The sequence below is a fragment of the Oryx dammah genome, unplaced genomic scaffold (assembly GCF_014754425.2).
Source record: "Oryx dammah isolate SB20612 unplaced genomic scaffold, SCBI_Odam_1.1 HiC_scaffold_25, whole genome shotgun sequence".
NCBI classification, from domain to species: Eukaryota; Metazoa; Chordata; class Mammalia; order Artiodactyla; family Bovidae; genus Oryx; species Oryx dammah.
This window is the reverse complement of record NW_024070209.1, coordinates 101843128-101863884: the sequence shown is the minus strand read 5'-3', so window position 1 is coordinate 101863884 and position 20757 is coordinate 101843128. Positions and strand designations below refer to the sequence as shown.

Below are 20757 nucleotides of genomic sequence, written 5' to 3'. Positions count from 1 at the left end.
TTCCAGATGAGGAGACGGGCCCGGGGAGGCCAGGCTGCCGGCCCAGGTTCCCACCCCCGTGAGGCCTGGGTCGGGTGCAGCTCTAGAAGCCGGGTGTTCTGGGGTGCCTGCAGCGTTTGCACCAGCGACCAAGGCCGAGGTTGGTCTGCTGGTGACGTGAGCAGGGGGACGGGGCAGGAGGCCTCACCGACGCTGTCCTCGGCCCTGCAGGAGGGGACCTCCAAGTTTGCCACCCTGGAGATGAACCCCAAGCGAGCCCAGAGGCGCCCGAAAGAGGCGGTGAGTTTGCTTGGGGCTGAGGGCGGCGGGGGAAGCCCCTCGAGCCCCCCTCCTGGGGCTGCGTTAGCTAGACCCCCTCCGGGCCCTGGTGGTGTCCTGACCAGCTGGTGTCCCAGGGGACTGTAGCCACCAGAGCAGGGACCTGGAAGAGCTGGGCTCAGTGGCGTTTGGTGGTGGGGATAGGGGTCAGGGGCCAGGGGCCAGGAACTGTGTGATCCGGGGGATTTGCCAAATACCAGCCTTGAAGGTGACTAGAGAGACTTTGGGGTCTGTGGACCCTGGGAGGGGGGTTGGGGGAAGATGACTAAAGGTGCCCAGGGTGCTCCAGGTGGGGGCCTGGGTGGGGCTGGGGGAGAGGGGCCTTGGGCCTTACTCATCAGCCCCCCCCCCCCCGCCCATGTCACAGGGTGTCATCCAGGGCACCGTCCCCTACCTGGGCACATTCCTCACGGATCTAGTGATGCTGGACACGGCCATGAAGGACTATCTGTATGTGAGTGCGCCCAGGGGCTAGGCTAGGGGTCCCGGGCCCTGCACTCTCAGCAGAGGGCGTGCCTCGTCTCACGAGAGCCCCCAGCCGCCCCTGTGTCCGGGAGACACCTGCCTGTCTTAGCAATGGGTGACCAGAGCTTGGTGCCAGCAGGTGGGGCTCGGGGCTGCAAGGGGAGCAGGCTATACAGCCCCTCCCTCAGGCGGTGGCTGTGGGTGGAAAGAAGCTGGGCCCTCAAGTGGGGCACAGGGTAGCCGGGCCCTCCTGCCCCAGGCCTCAGTCTCTCCAGCAGTCCCCAGACCCAGAGCCTCGGGCCACCACCCTGATCCCACCCAGGTCCAGCTATGAGCTGCGCTGCCCCCTGGTGTTTGTTCTGGGTAGCGCAGCCTGAGAGGGGAGAGAGCAGGTCTCACCAGACCCTTTCTGATGGACGCTGGCTGTCTGCTTTGCAGGGGAGACTGATCAACTTCGAGAAGAGGAGGAAGGTGAGCGGCCGCAACCTCACGGGAAAGGGGCAGGTGTTGGGGGGGGTAGGGAGGTCAGAGTCCCATCCGATTAGAAACCTGGCTCCACCATCCCCCTACCTGTTACATTTTGGAGGAGAGTTAGATACAGAAACGGTGGGGGAGCTTCTCCCACCGGAGGGTGGGACAGGAAGTCGAGTCAAGAACAGCTTCGGGGAGGGGGGTGCTGTTTAACCCCAGCTCTGAGCACAAGGTGGGAAGAGGGGACCCAGAGGCTGTCCCAGGCCCGACCCCCCAACCCCACCCCACCCCGCCCCGGCCGTCAGCATCCCATCCTTCCCTCTGGCCCCCAGGAATTCGAAGTGATCGCCCAGATCAAGCTGCTCCAGTCAGCCTGCAACAATTACAGCATCACGCCCGAAGAGCACTTCAGGGCCTGGTTCCGAGCCATGGAGAGGCTCAGCGAGGCTGAGAGGTGAGTGCAGGCAGGAGCTCGCGGGGCGTGGTGGGCACCCCCGAGAGCCTGTGGGCTGGGGTCCTGGTCGGCCTTGAGCTCTGCCACTGGTGGCGGGCGGGGCGCTGGACTCCGTCTGCCAGACAGGCTCAGGCTCAGAGCCTCGAGGGAGGCTCCTGGCAGGCTCATAGCCCTGCTCTGTCCTGTAGCTACACATTGTCCTGCAATCTGGAGCCCCCCTCCGAGTCGGCCAGCAACACCCTCAAGGTCAAGAAGAGCACGGCCATCGTCAAGCGCTGGAGCGAGTGAGTGCCCGGGTGGTGGGGGAAGGCTCCCTCGGGGTGAGGGGAGCTTCGAGGGGAGATCCAGACAGCTGGCACCGGGATCGCAGCTCCTCCGTTTACAGCCCTGGGATGGGGTCATCTGCCTCACTTCTCTCGGCCTCAGTGTTTGGGTTGATGCTAAATGATCCGTTGGAGGCTTGAGCCCATGGGGTGATTGCCTGAGCACCCCGCACAGAGGGTAGGGGACAGGACAGTAAGCTAGCCCTTCTGTGCAGCCGCCAGGCCCCCAGCGCAGAGCTCAGTACCAGCGGCAGCTGCCACTCCAAGTCCTGTGACCAACTCAGGTACGGCCCCTACCTCAGCAGTGGAGACATTGCTGACGCACTCAGCGTCCACTCGGCCGGCTCCTCCAGCTCCGACGTGGAGGAGATCAACATGAGTTTCGTCCCAGAGTCCCCCGACGGCCAGGAGAAGAAGGTGACCACCCCTCACCCAAACACTTCCCCAACAGCCCTTCCCAGCCCTTGGTTCCCAGGGCCAAGGTCCCCTCCTCCATGCCAGAAGCCCCTCCCGCGCTGGACACTGGCCCGGGGCACCTGCTGACCGTGCCGTTGCCCACAGTTCTGGGAGTCAGCCTCCCAGTCATCCCCGGAGACCTCCGGCATCAGCTCAGCCTCCAGCAGCACGTCCTCCTCCTCGGCCTCCACCACGCCCGTGGCCAGCACACGTACCCACAAGCGCTCCGTGTCCGGGGTCTGCAGCTACGGCTCCTCGCTGCCCCTCTACAACCAGCAGGTGGGCGACTCCTGCATCATCCGGGTGAGCCTGGACGTGGACAACGGCAACCTGTACAAGAGCATCCTGGTGAGCCGGGGGCCGCCCCGGGCGCGCAGACCCGCACTGGCCGCCGTGGCCGTCCCTGCCCCCTGCTGGAGCTGGCCTCCCAGTGGGCTGGTGAGCCGGGGGCCGCCCCGGGCAGCAGACCCGCACTGGCTGCCGTGGCCGTCCCTGCCCCCTGCTGGAGCTGGCCTCCCAGTGGGGTGGGGAGGACGGAGGGTCAGCCAGATGCAGGACTAAAGAGGCCAGTGCTGATCACCGATGCTGAGCAGTGCTGGGAGCGGTGGACCAGGGGTTTCAGCAGCAGCGGGGCAGGGCCTCTGTGATAAAGGGTCTGAGTTGGGAGGAGCATGTGCCTGGGGCTTGAGGGGAACTGCAGGAGGCCCTGGGTGAAGGAACCAGCGTCGGGGACAAGACGGGGGGTCAGGGGAGTGTCAGGGGCCTGGACCTGGGGGGAGGGAGGTGGGAGCCCCGTAAGCTGGAGCAGAGGAGGACCAGCAGGGACCCCCTCATCTCCCTGGCGATGGGCAGGGAGGCCAGTTAGGAGGCTGCTGGGGCTGCACCAGGCTGGTGCCGGCAGTCTCAGACACCGGATGTAATTTGAAGTTCTGACATCTAGCCAGCGGGAGTCGCCCACAAACGCTGTGTGTACTGGGGGGCGGTCACTGGGGGGACTCCTCATTCTCCAGAATTCAGGCTGCTGATGAGCCATTTGCACCCCCCCCACCACCACAACCCTCCTACCCGCTCCCACTGGGTCAGGTGCCCCTTTTTAACACCGTCACCTGTGTGACCCTGTGTCCAAGGCCTGCCTGTGATCTGGCCCTCGGGATCAAGGCAGCAGGGGTCCACGCTGTCCACCACTACAGCCTGCAGGCCAAGCAGGCCTGGCACGGAGACGGCCTCTGGGCATCCAGCCAGCTCCTCCTCTCCCCTCCAGGGCGGGACCAGATGCTGTCTGTACCCAGACCACATGGATACCATTGACCTGGGTGGGCAGGGTTGAGGGGAGCAGCCCCCCAGGGGCAGGCGGTTTCCCTAGGTGGTGTGGCAGGAGGGGGCAGGCTTGAAGGAAATAGGGGGCAAGAGTGATTGGGAAAGACCCCTCGTCATCACATGGAGGCCTCCCCAGATGAGCAGGAGAAGCTGGTGTGACCTGCACGGACCCGGCACCCAGCCAGAGGCTGTGAGCCGTGCGCACTGCGCTGAGACAGCTCTGAGGGCCCAGCCCAGACCCCTGCCCTGACGGCCTGTCCCCTGCTCCATCCAGGTGACCAGCCAAGACAAGGCTCCGGCTGTAATCCGCAAGGCCATGGACAAACACAACCTGGATGAGGACGAGCCCGAAGACTATGAGCTGGTGCAGGTTATTTCGGACGATCGAAGTAAGTCAGGGCCGGCCGGGTGGGTGTTGGAGTGGGGGAGAAGCCGGGAGTGGGGGGAGTCACCATGCCCCAGGCCTGCCACCCCAGAAGGTCCCACCGGGGTCAAAGTGGGTTTTGTACAGACACTGACCTGCCTAGGGTCTCCCTATGGCCCCCACTGGCCACTGGGCCCTGTCTCATGCCCTTCCCTGCTCGTGAACAGTCAGTGGCAGACCCCAGTCAGCGCTGGCATTGTTGAAGAAGGGAGAGAAAAGGCTTTTCTCCTGGGGCAGGCAGCCAGATGGCTGAGCCCCCAGGCCGTCCGATGAGGCACTTTCTGGCTGAGATGGAAAGTGTGTCCTTCAGAGAGAACCATGCCAGCCAGGACCAGAGCGTCGATTCTGAAAGTCCATGTGCACGTGACCCTGTGTGAGCCTGTTCTGGCCGTTGTAACAGTATACCACCGCGGTGGCTTCTGAGGCCTGGGTCAGGGTGCCAGCGTGGTCAGGTTCTGGTGAAGCCCTTCTTCTGGGTTCCTGGTGTCCCCACACAGTGGAAGGGGGTAGGGAGCTTTCTGGGGATCCCTTTTATAAGAGCAAACATCCCCTTCATGGGGCTCCACCCTCGTGACCTCATGGCCTCCCAAGGGCCCCACCTTCCAATCCCATCACCTTGGAAGTTGGAATTTCGGGGAATTTAGAGAGAATACAAGTTAGAGTTCGTAGCAGATACTGCACACAGAGACTACGGGGAAACAGCTCGGGATTCTAGAAAGGGGAAACGGGAAAAGATTGCGAATGAGCACAGACTTGGAGCCAGACAGCGTCAGCTTGGAGACCTCAGGCAACTAACTAAAGTCCTTTGTGCCCGTTTTCCCATCCCAAGATAAAATAGGCAGTGAATTAATCCATGTGTGTGGATTATATGCTCATGTATGTACGTGTGCCATCAACACACCAGAACTGCAAATATTGTCGTCACTCTTAACCGTCTTTCCCATGAGCTGATCGCCCATGCACAGCCATTACCCAGACAGTTAGCAATGACCCCTACCGTCCCTAGAAAGTGTTATTAGTCGTTCAGTCGTGTCTGACTCTTTGTGACCCCGTGGACTGTAGCCTGCCAGGCTCCTCTGTCCGTGGAATTCTCCAGGCAAGAATGCTGGAGTGGGTAGCCTTTCCCTTCTCCAGGGGATCTTCCTGACCGAGGGATCAAATCTGGGTCTCCTGCATTGCAGGTGGATTCTTTACCATCTCAGCCACAGTCCCTGGAAGTTATTTTCTAAATCCTCTCTCACCTCCTTGCACCATTTTAGGTGAGGTGAACAGGGTGGGTGGGACTCGCCCATTTTACAGAAAAGGAAGACTGAGGCCTAACCAGGTTAAGGACCAGAGTAAGAGCCACACCATGGAGCCCAGAGCACACATTCCAGCCCAGCTGTGGGGAATAGCCGGCTCAAGGCAGAGGAGAGGGTGGGAAGCAGAGCCAAGAGCAGCTGCCTGCTGACATCCTGGCGCCCAGGGGGCGTGGAGGCCTCCCTACAACGCTGCTCTGGGCCAGGGGCAAACCCTGCCCTTCACAGAACCCCAGAGGCCTTGTCCTAAGCTGGGTGGGTTTCAGGGGAGGTGGTCTGGGTTCTGGAAAACTTACTCCACCTAGAGCATCCTGTTCATTGGGAGCAGCAGGGGACAGGACAGGACAGCCCTTTGCCAACTGCAGGCCGGCTTTCTGGAGTCAGAGCCTGGTTTTAAACAGGTCGTTGGTTTCCATCGGTGCCTCAGTAAAACGTCCCAGGCAGGTATCATTAAGAGGGGTCCTTGGTGGCCCTGGAGTTGCAGTGGGGCGCCTCATGTCTCTGGATCAGGTGTGCCCTCGGGCAGGGGTAATCAGAGCCCCTGATTGGGGCTCTCAAGTGGTGCGGGGTGCTGTGGGGTTCCCATAAGCCCAGCTGACCGTCTGCCCCTTCCTGACCAGAGCTGAAGATCCCTGACAACGCCAATGTGTTCTACGCCATGAACTCTACCGCCAACTATGACTTTGTCCTAAAGAAACGGACCTTCACCAAGGGGACAAAGGTCAGACATGGAGCCAGCTCGACCCTCCCCCGCATGAAGCAGAAGGGACTCAAGATTGCCAAGGGCATCTTCTGACCGGCCCTTAGCTGCCAGCCACAGAGCTGCCCTTTCCAGGGTCTGGCTAGCCAGGCAACTCAGCACTTACAGACTTTGGTGAGCCAGGCCAGGCGGACACCTCTGCCCAACCCGCCCAGCCCAGGCCACCCCCAGACTTCAGTCTCACCGCAGACCTCCCCCGCAGCCGGGATTGATGCCTCTGCCGACGGGCTGACCTGGCCTCCCACGGACCACCCGCTGCCTTAGGTGCCTTCTGCTGTCTGGAGCCGGAGGACTAGCTGAACCTTTGCCAAGGAGTGCGGCCAGTGGGCACTGAGCCCTGCCTGCCGCCGGGCCCGGCCCCCTGCGCACCGCCCACACACCCTCCCAGGTGTGGACCACTGCCCCCCGTGCCCGCGGGCACCCCCAGGGCACCCACTGCTCACCGGGTCTCACCACTGCAGTTCTCTCCTCCCACCATTCTGGCCTTGTCTCAGGCTACACCAAAGATTCCATCATCAGGGCCAACCGAAGGCGAGGGGGTCTCACCCACTGCCCACTCCAGCCCTCCGCCGGGAGAGGGGAGAGAGGCCGCCTTCACGGACCAGACTAACTGGTGAGTGAGGATGGTCTCGGCTGAGTCCCACTGGTGTCGGATCTCCTGACCCTGCAAGTGCTGTTCACTGCCACATCCTGGGCTTAACGAGACCACACAAGACGGGGGTTAGTGGGAAAAGGAGGGATGGGGGGAGGGAGGGGGACTGAATATTTGTATAAAAGGCAAAAAAAGAAAATGTTTACCAGTTGGGGAGGGGCAATATTTATTTGTTGTAAATAGTAAATGCTAGACTTGAATCTTATATTAAAATCCTGTTTCTACTATAGCCTGAGAGTTGTGGTAAATTTCTTTTCAGGGCCCGTGCTCATGTAAATGAGACACAGACTCTCACGTTCTGTGTTCAGGTAGGAAATCTGGCAGGGTTATTGGTCCATTTTGGGGCAGGAAAAGCAAGAAGGGCCGGCCAGCCTTCTCAGGCTCTCTCTAGGAAACAGAGACGTTCACCTTTGTTCACGTATGTTCACTTCAATATCATTACACTAGGCCACACACTGAGACAGCTCCTCAGAACCCCTGGTATTTGAATTTGGAAGTGCTTTCGCATGGCATAGTGACAACCTAGAAATTCCAGTGTTTTAAAAAATAACATTTTGAAGGCTCAGAAGGTGAAGAATCTGCCTGCAGTGCAGGAACCACAGGAGATGCAGGTTCGATCCCTGGGTTGGGAAGATCCCCGGGCACAGGAAATGACAACCCACTCCAGTACTCTCCCCTGAAAAAATCCTACGGACAGAGGAACCCGGAGGGCCACAGTCCACAGGGTTGCAAAGAGTCAGACGCAGCTGAGCACGACAGAAGGTGATGGAGTGAGGGGCAGTCTTTCCACGGAAACAACGATTAAGCTGGGGGAAAGCTATCAGAATCAACAGTTTTGGGGCTCAGGAATGTTATCAGACACGACACCCAGGAGAGTGCTTGAAGGGAGGCGATGCTGCTGAACCTCAGCTGTGGAACTCTGCGCCAGGTCACACACACTGACCCCCGAGACAAGGGGCCAGAAGAGGCAGTGACTACACACAGCAAGGAATACCCGTCTTGCAAAAACAGTTGGGGAAAGTGACTGCAGAAATGGAAAACAGCAGCCCTCAGGCAACAAATGCAAATCCTGAGGAGGGGGAGAATCTGATTTCCAGAGCTGCCAAGTTATAATACTCAGCATCCAGTTCTCAACAGATCACAGACCATATCCGAAAGTAGGGCTTGTTCACAGGAAAAAAGGAATTTGACAGAAACTATACCTGAGGAGGCTCAGATACTAAAATAATCACAGACATATGCTCAGCTGAAAGAAACCATAGACAAGAAACTAAAGGAAATCAAGAGGACAATGTAAGAATATGTGGAGATTTAGTAAAAGGGTAGAAATGATAGGGACTTCCTTCCCTGGTGGTACGGTTGTTAGGAGTCCGCCTGCCAATGCAGGGGTCACGGGATTGATCCCTGACCTGGGAAGCTCCCACATGCTGCAGAGCAAGCAAGTTCATGTGCCACGACTGCCGGGGCCATGCTCTGGAGCCCACGAGTCGCAGCCACAGAGCCTGTGTGCCGAAACCACCACGCCCCTGCGCCGCAGCTGCTGAAACCCACACTCCTAGAGTCTGTGCTCAGCAACGGGCGCAGCCGCCGCAGTGGGTGGCCCGGGCCCCGCAGCAGACAGGAGCCCCTACTCGCCACAACTAGAGAAGGGCCCGAGCAAGTGAAGAAGGCCCAGCACAGCCAAAAATTAAGTACATAAAATTTTAAGAAAAGGTAGAAATTCCAGAAAGAAACCAGATGGAGATTCTGGAGCTGAAAAGTACAGTAACTGAAGTGAAAAGCTCACTAGAGGGGTTCACTGGCAGATCTGAGCAGGCAGAAGAAAGAGTCCATGAACATGAAGTTAACAACTCATTGACCAGAGAAGTATTAATATATTTTTTGTTACCTGAACATTATTGACCGGAGACATTTCAGTACATGCTTACATGACAAGTCACCAGCCAAGGGTGTTCATTTCAGCAAAAATCCCCTGGTCAGTAATGTGTTACAGCAATTGAAGTTATTCTGTCTGAGGAGAAGAAAGGAGAAAGAGGGAAGAAAATTGAACAGGCTCAAGGGACTTTGGCAACACCATCGAATGTAACAATGTATGCATAATGAGAGTCCCAGAATAAGAGATTATTTGAAGAAATAATGGCTGAAAACATCTCAGATTTAATGAAAGACGTAAATCTATGCACTAAGAAGCTCAGTGAACTCCAAGCAAGATAAACTCAGCCACGCAAAACATGTCACAACACAGTTGTTGAAAGACAAAGAGGAGATCTTGAAAGCAGCAAGAAAGAAAATAGTCCTGTGGAAGGGCTGTCCCCAGTAAGATTAACAGCTGATTTTTTTTCATCAGAAACCATGGCAACCAGGTGGCAGTGAAATTGTTGGGGTCCTTTAATGGACTGGAACCTGGTGGTCCGGAGTTGACGATAAGAAACTGAGAGAGAGAGAGAGAGAGAAAGACACGGGGACCCAAGCTCTGATGGAGCAAAGGTCTTTTATTAGCAGAAGTGCAGGCTTATATATCTTTAGTAAGATGATTACTCAGCTATTACACAGGATGAAATTTTATCTATAGCCACAATATGGATAGTCTAATACATACAAGGTAGCTGATGCTGCAAAGCGTCATTGAAGGGAGTTACTGAAAGGAATCCAAGTAGATACCATTTCTCATGATCTCAGTCCTGAGAGCTGCGTGCAGCTCTACTCATTCTTGGAATAGGAACTGATAAGGAACAGAGAATTTATGAGAAACAGCACATAGGAATCCTCCTGTTAAACATTCCCTGACAATTCCCCCTTATTTATTTATAATATTTGTAAAAAACAGTTCTGACCATCTGAGTTTGTTTAGTTTTAACAATCTTTGCATGAAGGCAATGGTAAACAACAAATATAATTGTCAAGACAATCACCAAAATTACAGTTCCAGACCCGATGCTGTGAGTCATGTTTTGAAATGTCTCCGGTCAATAATGTTCAGGTAACAAAAAATATATTAATACTTCTCTGGTCAATGAGTTGTTAACTTCATGTTCACGGACTCTTTCTTCTGCCTGCTCAGATCTGCCAGTGAACCCCTCTAGTGAGCTTTTCACTTCAGTTACTGGGTCCAGCCCAGATAATTGATCAGCTAGTTGTTCAGCTAAAGTTTTCAAATTAGTGGAAGAGGACAGATTTTTAGAAAAGGTTTCAGATATTTCTTTTCGTAATAATTGTACATTCAGAGAGGCATTATCATGTATGTTTTGTAAATGATATTTGATTTGTTCCCAGTTTTAGGCACTATCATTGAAATGAACAGGAGCAACACAAAACTGAGTCGAACGCCAATCACATTTTACATCACCTGGTTTTGTACATCTATTAATTGATCTCCAACCCACTTGATGGCTGTTTTTAGTTCCTGTATTTCATCTTGAATACCCTCATCTATCGGAGCCTGAGAGGCCCACATAGTATGAGCAGCTTTAGTCCAATTTGGATAAAATTGTGTGTTTGGATTTAGGTTTGTAAAGCAACGCCAGTGACGGCAGCAGTAGTGCAAATAGCTATTAATCCCAACATGCCAAGAATCAGCCATCCAATGAATCGTCCAGATCACCGGAGCAGTTTAGTAAGTAACTGGGAAGCAAGTCCAGCCATGGGACCTTCCTCCCAGGGCTGCTGGAGATTTATTGGTAACCACAGACTACGTCGAGATTGAAGAACCAAAAGGGATTCATTTCTTAAGGAAACAGAAGAGTTAAGTATATAATTTATACAAGTTACAGAACGTAAAGTCTTATTGAATTGTAAACTTCCTATAGCTAGAACAAAAAGAAGTGGAACATAGGCTTGTATAAAATATGATTGACTATAGCAAAAGAAATAATTACTATGACTACGACTGGTCCCTGTGAAATGTCCGGTCCAAGTCCCAAGTTCTTCGGTGCCCAGGTGTCCCGTTGTTCAGGCCCAATCTGTTTATCGAGGACAATTGGAGGATGAGGGGGGGCCATTCCACCATCAGGCCACCCAGGAAGTCCTTTGTCATGGTAATGCTCCATTGTTAGGTTAGTAACCTTCTATGCTATTTGAGCAGCATAATCACACCCAGTGCTGTTAATATCGTCTGAGCAGTTAGATAACCACATACCATGGGGTCCCCAATCGACAATTGTATGATTAGCCACAAACATTAATTTTCCTGATTTGGCCTGACACTTGTCCCAACGAACCGGAATATATTTAAAGTTCTCGTTAGTAAACCCTTGCGTAGCGTTCTGTTCTTTCCCTAACTCTTTCCCTAAAGTTTCAGTAGTATAAACACTGCTGCTACTGCTGCTAAGTCGCTTCAGTCGTGTCCGACTCTGTGCGACCCCATAGACGGCAGCCCACCAGGCTCCGCCGTCCCTGGGATTCTCCAGGCAAGAACACTGGAGTGGGTGCCATTTCCTTCTCCAATGCATGAAAGTGAAAAGCGAAAGTGAAGTCGTTCAGTCATGTCCGACTCTTAGCGACCCCATGGACTGCAGCCTACCAGGCTCCCCCGTCCATGGGATTTTCCAGGCAAGAGTGCTGGAGTGGGGTGCCATCGCCTTCTCCGAGTATAAACACGGTTCACAGAAAAGAAAGGGCAGTAAATAATCCAAGCAATGTGTGGAAGTTCCTTTTTGGAGGCAGGACGAAAGCCCATGTTTGTCAACTAACATTAATACATCATTTTGTTGGGCCCAGGCATAAAGGAAGGATTTCGTAGCCTACAGAAATGTTCCTTAGTCTTCCTTCTTCCTCAGGATGAGAGGGGCCCTCCAAGCTCCAAGGAGCGGGCATATGTGTTGAGTCATCAGTGGATGTGATTGATCCTATATCTGTCCATTCTATAACCTGCAATAAAAGGGGGAGTGAGGTATATAAGCCCAATAAGTGTGATCAATCACGTCAGCCTGAGCAGGGGAAGCAAAAGCAAGCAAAGCAAACATAGCGACAAAAATATTTTCAGGATTCTGAGGCGCTCCCTGTTGAGAAATCAGATTTTCAGCTTGATTAGTAAGGGTTTTTACCTGTCCCCAAGTAATGAGATCATAAGGTCGATGACATAGAGTGCGGCGTTTTTTGGAAATTTTTGAAGTCGCCATGGCTTGTATTGGAATTTCTTCCTCTTGGGGTTTTTGTTGTTTCATCTCTAGTTTGAATGTCGGGGGCCCCCTTAGGTCAAATCTTCCAAAGAGGAAGCCATGTGAGTTCGTTGGATCCATCGGGAGAAATACAAGCATACCCCTTTCCCTGTAAGATGAGTTTCCTAGATTCCCATTGATTAGTTAACCCGTCTTGATACCAAATGGGCAAAGGGAAGGGAGGTGTCCTTCATTGTCTTAAAATGTTTTTTCTGCTTTTGTCAAAATATCTCCTTGCAGTACCTTTAAAAAAATTAAAGCTATATTAACAATAGTTATATGGAAAAGGAAATGGCAGCCCACTCCAGTATCTTGCCTGGAGAATCCCAGGGACAGAGGAGCCTGGTGGGCTGCCGTCTGTGGGGTCGCACAGACTCAGACACGACTGAAGCGACTTAGCAGCCGCAGCAGCAAGTCTCCCGCATTAGCAGTCGGGTTCTTTACCGTTAGCGCCACCGAGGAAGGCCTCCTCCTAGTATCGTTCAGATGCTCACTTGTGTCTCTTTGTGACCCCATGGAGTGCAGCAGGCCAGGCCTCCCTGTCCTTCACCATCTAGCAGACTCTAAGATAATTTTATCTAATACAACCTAAATAAAATTGTACTGAAATCTTAAAAAAAAACAATAGTTACAGGCTTAAAAAATATATTGTGTTGGAATCTAGTAAAGTCTGCTCTGGATAAGGAAGATAAACGTGGCCTGTGTGTTCCCCCGTATTTAATTTTTTATTTGTATTTTCAGTGTGTAACGTGTTTGTTTAATTATGTCTTGTGTTTGTGGATTATAAGGAATGTCTATAATCTGTTTAACAGAGAATGAATGTAAAAATTGTTTGAACTGCTTAGAAATATAGGCAGCGCCATTGTCTGTTTTTATAGAATTAGGTGTTCTCATTATTGCAAAGTAAGCTAACAGGTGGGTTATAACATGTCGTGTAGTTTCACCTCGGAGAGGTGTGGCCCAAATACAAGAAGAATCTGTATCAATAGAGACGTTTAAGAAGGAAGAGGAAGAAAGTTCAGGGCAGTGAGTCACATCCATTTGCCATAAAATTCTCTCTCATTTGTTATAAACCTTTTTTATATTTTTGTATTTATCATTTTATTTGTTATACCTTATACCATTTTATTAAAAATATACATCTTATTTTTCTTTAGCAACCATGAAGTATCTTGTATATTAGCATTTTATAGATTGGTGAATATGTTTATTATATTATATATATTTATTTTAATAAATATATTTATATAAAATATAGTATATATTATATAATTTATTTATTAATAGTCTAAAATCTCTGTAAGAAAAACTTTCTGTAAGAGGAAGTTAATGCTCAGTAATTAATGTTTTAAAATCTTATTTTATTTGGAAATGACCTAGCTATTTAATAAACTTTTATTATTTAGTTTAGTACAATTCTAAAATTTAAGTTACCCCAATCCTAAGAGATTATTTTATATTATAATAATAGATTATTTTATTAAAATATAATTATTTTAGTAGAGTTTATCTAAAGTTTTCATCTCATTTATATATTTATATATATACATAAAGAGTTACCCTTTTGTTGACAAATTTAGTTTACCTTAAACCTGGGCATAATAAAAGTATTACATAATGTTGATGACTTAAGACATGTCTAAATTAGATTAGTAAAAAATTATATTTAAATTATATTTATATTTAAATAAACATGCTGAAGCTGAAACTCCAGTACTTTGGCCACCTCATGCAAAGGGTTGACTCATTGGAAAAGACTCTGATGCTGGGAGGGATTGGGAGCAGGAGAAGGGGACGACAGAGGATGAGATGGCTGGATGGCATCACCGACTCAATGGACGTGACTTTGAGTGAACTCCGGGAGATGGTGATGGACAGGGAGGCCTGGTGTGCTGCGATCCATGGGGTTGCAAAGAGTCAGACACGACTGAGCAACTGAACTGAACTGAACTGAAACATTATATTTAATATTGAATATTTTTCAGTTCATGTGACCTGAATTTAAATAGGACTCATTAATTTCATATTATTCAAAAACAAAGAGAGACATTGAGACATAAATAAATTTAGATAGACAGGCATAGTTTTCCGCTTGAAATTTAAAATATCTTTTTGCCTTTTTTTTTTTTTTTTTGAGTTCCACCAATTTGTTTATGGCTGGATTCCCAGATAGAGTGGGCTGTGTATCCCAAGGACATGATAAGAGTTAACTTTAGGTTTTTTTCTTAGACCTGTTTTTGTTTCCCAGGCAGAATTGGAGCTCCAAAAAAGTATTTTAACAAGTTAACTTTAAAAAAAAAAAAAAAGTTAACTTTTTCCTAACTGCATGTGTAAGAAGAACCAGTTTTGCAATTTCAAAAAAGATTTTATTTTAATTAGTTTTCTCTGGAGTCTAAAGAATATCATGGCCATTCAGGGTCAAAAATATCATTTCTCCTATTTGTAGTTACAGTATATTATTAATGATACATGCGTGAGGGAATTGCTGTCACATTGGATGTAAAGCCTTGGCTACAAAATTTTGACAAAGAGTAGGCCTGTTAAGCAGACCTTGAGGTAACACAGTCTATTGAAATCTTTTATGAGGCCCGATATGATTAAGAAAAGGGAGAGAGAAAGTGAATCTCTCCCGGTCTAAAGGGTGTTCAGTTCAGTTACTCAGTCGTGTCCGACTCTTTGCAACCCCATGAATCGCAGCACGCCAGGCCTCCCTGTCCATCACCATCTCCCGGAGTTCACTCAAACTCACGTCCATAGAGTCAGTGATGCCATCCAGCCAGCTCATCCTCTGTCGTCCCCTTCTCCTCCTGCCCCCAATCCCTCCCAGCATCAGGGTCTTTTCCAATGAGTCAACTCTTCGCATGAGGTGGCCAAAGTATTGGAGTTTCAGCATCATTCCTTCCAATGAACACCCAGGACTGATCTCCTTTAGAATGGACTGGTTGGATCTCCTTGCAGTCCAAGGGACTCTCAAGAGTCTTCTCCAACACCATAGTTCAAAAGCATCAATTCTTTGGTGCTCAGCTTTCTTCACAGTCCAGCTCTCACATCCATACATGACCACTGGAAAAACCATAGCCTAGACTAGATGGACCTTTGTTGGCAAAGTAATGTCTCTGCTTTTCAATATGCTATCTAGGTTGGTCATAACTTTGCTTCCAAAGAGTAAGCATCTTTTAATTTCATGGCTAAAGGGTGTAAAGTTATATTTAAAAAGCCATCTTGTAAATCATTAATAATAATGTGCCAGTTTTGAGGAGTAGTAGTAGGTGATGGGATCCCTGGTTGTAATGCACCCATGGGTTTCATAGATACATTAATTTTTCTAAGGTCTGTTAAGAGATGCCATTTGTTAGATTTCTTTTTTATAACAAAAATAGGAGACTTCCAAGGAGAACAAGATTCCTCAATATATTTTAATTCTAATTGTGTGTCTATAAGTTCTTTCAGTTAAGTTCAGTCGCTCAGTCGTGTCCGACTCTTTGCAACCCCATGAATCGCAGCACGCCAGGCCTCCCTGTCCATCACCAACTCCCGGAGTTCACTCAAACTCATGTGCATCAAGTCAGTGATGCCATCTAGCCATCTCATCCTCTGTCGTCCCCTTCTCCTCCTGCCCCCAATCCCTCCCAGCATCACAGTCTTTTTCAATGAGTCAACTCTTTGCATGAGGTGGCTAAAGTACTGGAGTTTCAGCTTCAGCATCATTCCTTCCAATGAACACCCAGGACTGATCTCCTTTAGAATGGACTGGTTGGATCTCCTTGCAGTCCAAGGGACTCTCAAGAGTCTTCTCCAACACCACAGTTCAAAAGCATCAATTCTTCAGCGCTCAGCTTTCTTCACAGTCCAACTCTCACATCCATACATGACCACTGGAAAAATCATAGCCTTGACTAGATGGACCTTTGTTGGCAAAGTAATGTCTCTGCTTTTGAATATGCTATCTAGGTTGGTCATAACTTTCCTTCCAAGGAGTAAGCATCTTTTAACTTCATGGCTGTAATCATCATCTGCAGTGATTTTGGAGCCCCCCAAAATAAAGTCTGACACTGTTTCCACTGTTTCCCCATCTATTTGCCATGAAGTGATGGGACCAGATGTTCTTTAGTAGCCTGTAATTTTTCTTTCATAAGGGGCCATTGCTCTGTCTAAATAGGCTCGTCATTCTTCCAAGTTATTTTAATAATTGCTTTGTTTGTTAAATGAGCAATGGCCCCTAGAAAAATGTGGAATGTATATCTGAGTTTGCCATTGCATAATTCCTTTACTGTTAAATTAAGGGGTGCATCTATCACATAAAGTCTTAATGTTGTAGGCTGGCCTTTTGGTCCTTCATATGGGTAGATTTGAACATTTTGATAAATTTCTTGTACTTTGGCTTGAGAAATTTCTGCAATTCGGCAAGAGATTTTTTGTATAGGCCATAAGTGTTTGGAAATAATAGTAATATTAGATCCAGTGTCGAGGAGACCAGAAAATCTTTTACCATAATTTTGATATTTATATTTGGTCGAGCATATTCAGATACCAATGATGTCCATAAGGATTGTTTTTGATCTGTACTGCTGAATCCGCCTGTCTGTACATTATTAGAGGAGTTAATAGAAATGTAAGGCAAAAGAAGTAACTGAGCAATTTTGTCCCCCTTTCTGAATTGCCATAGAATCTGAGATGACATCATGATTTGAATCTTTCCTTTATAATCTGAATTAATTACTTCAGGGTGAACAGCAGTTTCTTTAGAAGTCAAAATAGATTGGCCGAGTAAAAGACCGATGGTTTGTGGGGTCAGGGCCCCCAAAAGTCCAGTAGGTATTCTAGAAGGGACTGCTTGAGGGTAAAGGAAAAAATCATTTGGGGCTGATATATTGACGGCAGCACTGCCGGATGTTGAGGGTTTGAGGGAAAAGATAGAATTTGCCCCCGGTTTTTGTTGTAGGGTTCCTGGGGGGTCCCCTGTTTGGAGTTTCCTGGAATAGGTTTTCCTTCAATATCAAATTTAGATTTACAATCTTTGGCCCAATGCATTCCTCTACGTCAGCGAGGGCAGATTCTTGGAGGTTTTTTATTAGCCTTCTTAAATGGTTTTTATCTCCACATGTAAAGCATCCTTCATTTCCCTTTCTAAAGGCAATAGCCATTGTCTCAGCTAGCATTTGCATCTTTTGAGATTCTGATCCTAGATTTCGACAAGCCTTCAAATAATCAATAATAGTCCCAGTCTCACAAATTGGAGCATAGCTCTTTGACATTCCTGATTTGCCTTCTCATAAGCAAGTAATTTCTCTAGCTGTTTTTTGGCTTCTTCTCCGATTACAGTATGGGAAATAGCAGTTTCTAATCTAGCTAAAAAACCAACATAACTTTGATTGCTGCTGCTGCTGCTGAGTCGCTTCAGTCGTGTCCAACTCTGTGCGACCCCATGGACTGCAGCCCACCAGGCTCCGCCGTCCCTGGGATTCTCCAGGCAAGAACACTGGAGTGGGTTGCCATTTCCTTCTCCAGTGCATGAAAGTGAAAACCAGCATAACTTTCGTTATGTCTTTGTAATGTTTTAGAATAGCTACCTGTAGGCTCTCCTTGAGGAGAAATTCGATCCCAAGCTTCAAGGGCCACTGTTTTTAATTGTTCATATAATAAGGGAGGGCATTGTATTTGAGCTTCTTTGGTATCAAATTGTTTGGTGCCAGTTAACATTTCAAAAGTAATTTGGTTTTGGGGAGTGCCAGCTCGAGCATTCTTGTTAGCATGATCTCTGGCTATATCATGAAACCACATTGTCCATTGAGGATATTCTCCTGATTTAAGGAGAGCTTTTATTAAAGTTCACCAATCATAGGGAATGAAGTTTCCAATAGAAGATGCCACAACATTTAGAAGCTCTTTAGTAAAAGGCGAATGTGGGCCATACATAATTATAGCCCTTTTCATTTGTTGCATGTAAAAAAGATTAATACTGTCATATTGAGGTATTACGTGTCCTTGAGCATCGGGATTTCTTAAAACTGGAAAGGCGGAGAAACCATCGACTTCAGAGATTTGTGATTGCAAAGCCAGTAATTCAGAGAGCCTCTGCCGTGGAGGAGAGTGAGTAAGTGCTGATTTTTTGGCAAATATGAGTCTGTGTTGAGGACTTATTTTTATCTAAAAAAGTATTGCCAGTTTTGGTGTCAAAAGGTGTCTCAGGAGAGTCGTTATCAGAACTATTAGGTTCTAGCAAAGGAGAGACTTTGGAGTTGTGCTTGTTGGCAGAGGAGGAGCGTTTGAAGTAGCCAGGATAGGATTAGTGAGAAAATTTTGATATATTGTATGTTGTTTTAATTGGGCCTTTTGTGAAGTTTTATCATTTAAATTATATTCATGTAATATGTGTTCTGTCTGTTATCGAATATTGGGAGGGTTAGAATTTACCTTGAAATGGCAGAATTACAGCTTTAATGAGAGCCCATAGGGGCCAGAAATCAACTGGAATATTTTTTCCCTGTTTGGTGGCTCATTCAACATTTCCTTTGACCCGGTGCCAAATTTCTAAATCAAAATTGAAAGCACTGTTTGAAAGCAAGTCTCTATTCATTGGCACGAAACAAAGAGTCCCTGAGGTTTAAACAAATGGTGAAGTAAAGTAGAGAAATGATGGGGCTTTCCAGCTGTTTGACCCGTGTCTTATTACTTAGCGACCTCAATAGGTCCCTGAGTCACTCCGGCCAAAATGCCACTTATGCGAGGGTCCCTGTTTCTGGGTGCCACTTGTTGGGGTCCTGTAATGGACTGGAACCTGGCGGTCCGGAGTCAACAATAAGAAAGTGAAAGAGAGAGAGAAAGAGAAAGAAAGAGAGAGAGAAAGAAAGGCACAGGGACCCAAGCTCTGATGGAGCAAAGGTCTTTTATTAGCAGAAATGCAGGCTTATATATCTTTAGTAAGATGATTACTCAGCTATTACACAGGATGAAATTTTATCAATAGCCACAATATGGATAGTCTAATACATACAAAGTCGCTGACGCTGAAAAGAGTCATTGAAGGGAGTTACTGAAAGGAATCCAAGTAGAAACCGTTTCTCATGATCTCAGTCCTGAGAGCTGCGTGCAGCTCTACTTGTTCTTGGAATAGGAACTGATAAGGAACAGAGAATTTATGAGAAACAGCACATAGGAATCCTCCTGTTAAAACATTCCCTGACATAACATAACATATTTCAAATGTTGGAAGAAAAAGAATTCTATATCCAGTAAACTATCCTTTAAGGATGAAAGGAAATCAAGATGTTGCCAGATAAACAAAGTTAAGGGAGTCTGTTATGAATAGTTGTGCCTACAAGAAATTCTGAAGGGAGCCCTTTAGGCCAAACGAAAAAGCCCTCAACGGTAACTCAAAGCCATGTGAAAAAGTAAAGAACACTGGGAGAAGTAACGGATTGGTAATTCTAAAAGCCTCTATTATTGCACTTTTGTTTGTACCTTTTTTCCCTGTGTGACTTAAAATGCAAATTCAGAGACTTTCCTGGTGGTCCAGTGGTTAAGACTCCATGCTCCCAATGTAGGGGGTCCAGGTTTGATCCCTGGTCAGGGACTTAGCTCCCACCCGTCTCAAGGGAAGATCAAAGATTCTGAGGGCTGCAGCCAAGACCTGGCACAGCCAAAGAAACAAATATTTTTTAAAAAAGAAAGAAAATGCCTTGAGACAAATGAAAACAAGAGGAAAGCATAACAAAACTTACAGGATACAGAAAAAGTAGTGCAAAGAGGGAATTTTACAGCTTTCAACACCCACATTAAAAAATAAGTCTTCAAATCAGTAACCTGACTATACACGTAAAGAATTAGAAACAGAGCAAACTAAACGCCAGGCTAACTGAAGGAAGAAAACGATTAAATAACAGTGGAGAGAAACAAAATGGAGCATAGGAAAATAGAGAAAAGTCAACAAAACCAAACCTTGATTCTTTGGGGGAAAAATTGACAAAATCGGCATTCAAATTATTAAAATCTGAAATGAAAGTGGGAACATCATCACTGACTTTACAGAAATAAGGATTATAAGAGAATACTAGGACTTGCCTGGCAGTCCAGTGGTTAAGAATCTGCCTGCCAATGCTGGGGACATAGGTTCGACCCTCGGTCCAGGAAGATCCCACACACCGCGGGGCAACTTAAGTTTTTGTGCTGCACAACTACTGAGCCTGAGCTCCAGAGCACACAAGCTGCAACTTCAGAGCCCACATGCTGCAGCTGCTGAAGCCAGGTATGCCTAGAGCCTGTGTTTGGCAACAAGAGAAGACACCGCAATGAGAAACCCACGCACCACAGCTGGAGAGTAGCCCCTGCTCTCTGCAACTAGAGAAAGCCCACGTACAGCAACAGAAGACCCAGCACAACCAAAAATAATAAATAAATTTTTAAAGAAGAAAGACTTGGAAAAAAGAATACCATGCACAATTGTATGCCAACAATATGCATGGTAATATTATTCAGCGTAAAAAGGAATGGAGTTCTGATTCATGCTACAACATGGAGGGGCCTTGAAAACACAGGTTCCACTTGTAAGAAACATCTGGAATAAGCAAACTGATTGGAACAGAAACGAGAATAGATTACCAAGGGTGGGGGCGGAGAGAAGATGGGGAGTTAATGCTTAACGAGTATAAAGTTTCTGTTTGGGG

The 20757-nt window shown here is 48.2% G+C and overlaps 1 protein-coding gene across 5 annotated transcripts in view; it reads left to right on the top strand.

Annotated features, from left to right (window-relative positions):
* RALGDS (ral guanine nucleotide dissociation stimulator) overlaps nucleotides 1-7167 on the top strand; it is a 48493-nt gene extending 41326 nt beyond the window's left edge. For 3 of the 5 annotated variants that reach the window (XM_040225487.1, XM_040225485.1, XM_040225484.1), the window contains exons 10-18: nucleotides 211-279; nucleotides 686-772; nucleotides 1222-1254; nucleotides 1587-1708; nucleotides 1897-1992; nucleotides 2247-2448; nucleotides 2593-2835; nucleotides 4079-4193; nucleotides 6147-7164. In XM_040225487.1, the coding sequence (XP_040081421.1) occupies nucleotides 211-279; nucleotides 686-772; nucleotides 1222-1254; nucleotides 1587-1708; nucleotides 1897-1992; nucleotides 2247-2448; nucleotides 2593-2835; nucleotides 4079-4193; nucleotides 6147-6322 (1143 nt within the window). In that variant the 3' untranslated portion in view covers nucleotides 6323-7164. Of the gene's footprint in view, nucleotides 1-210; nucleotides 280-685; nucleotides 773-1221; nucleotides 1255-1586; nucleotides 1709-1896; nucleotides 1993-2246; nucleotides 2449-2592; nucleotides 2836-4078; nucleotides 4194-6146 lie in introns of all 5 variants that reach the window. The other 2 variants (XM_040225486.1, XM_040225483.1) reach the window with 2 other exon arrangements.
* Nucleotides 7168-20757: the final 13590 nt, after the last annotated feature.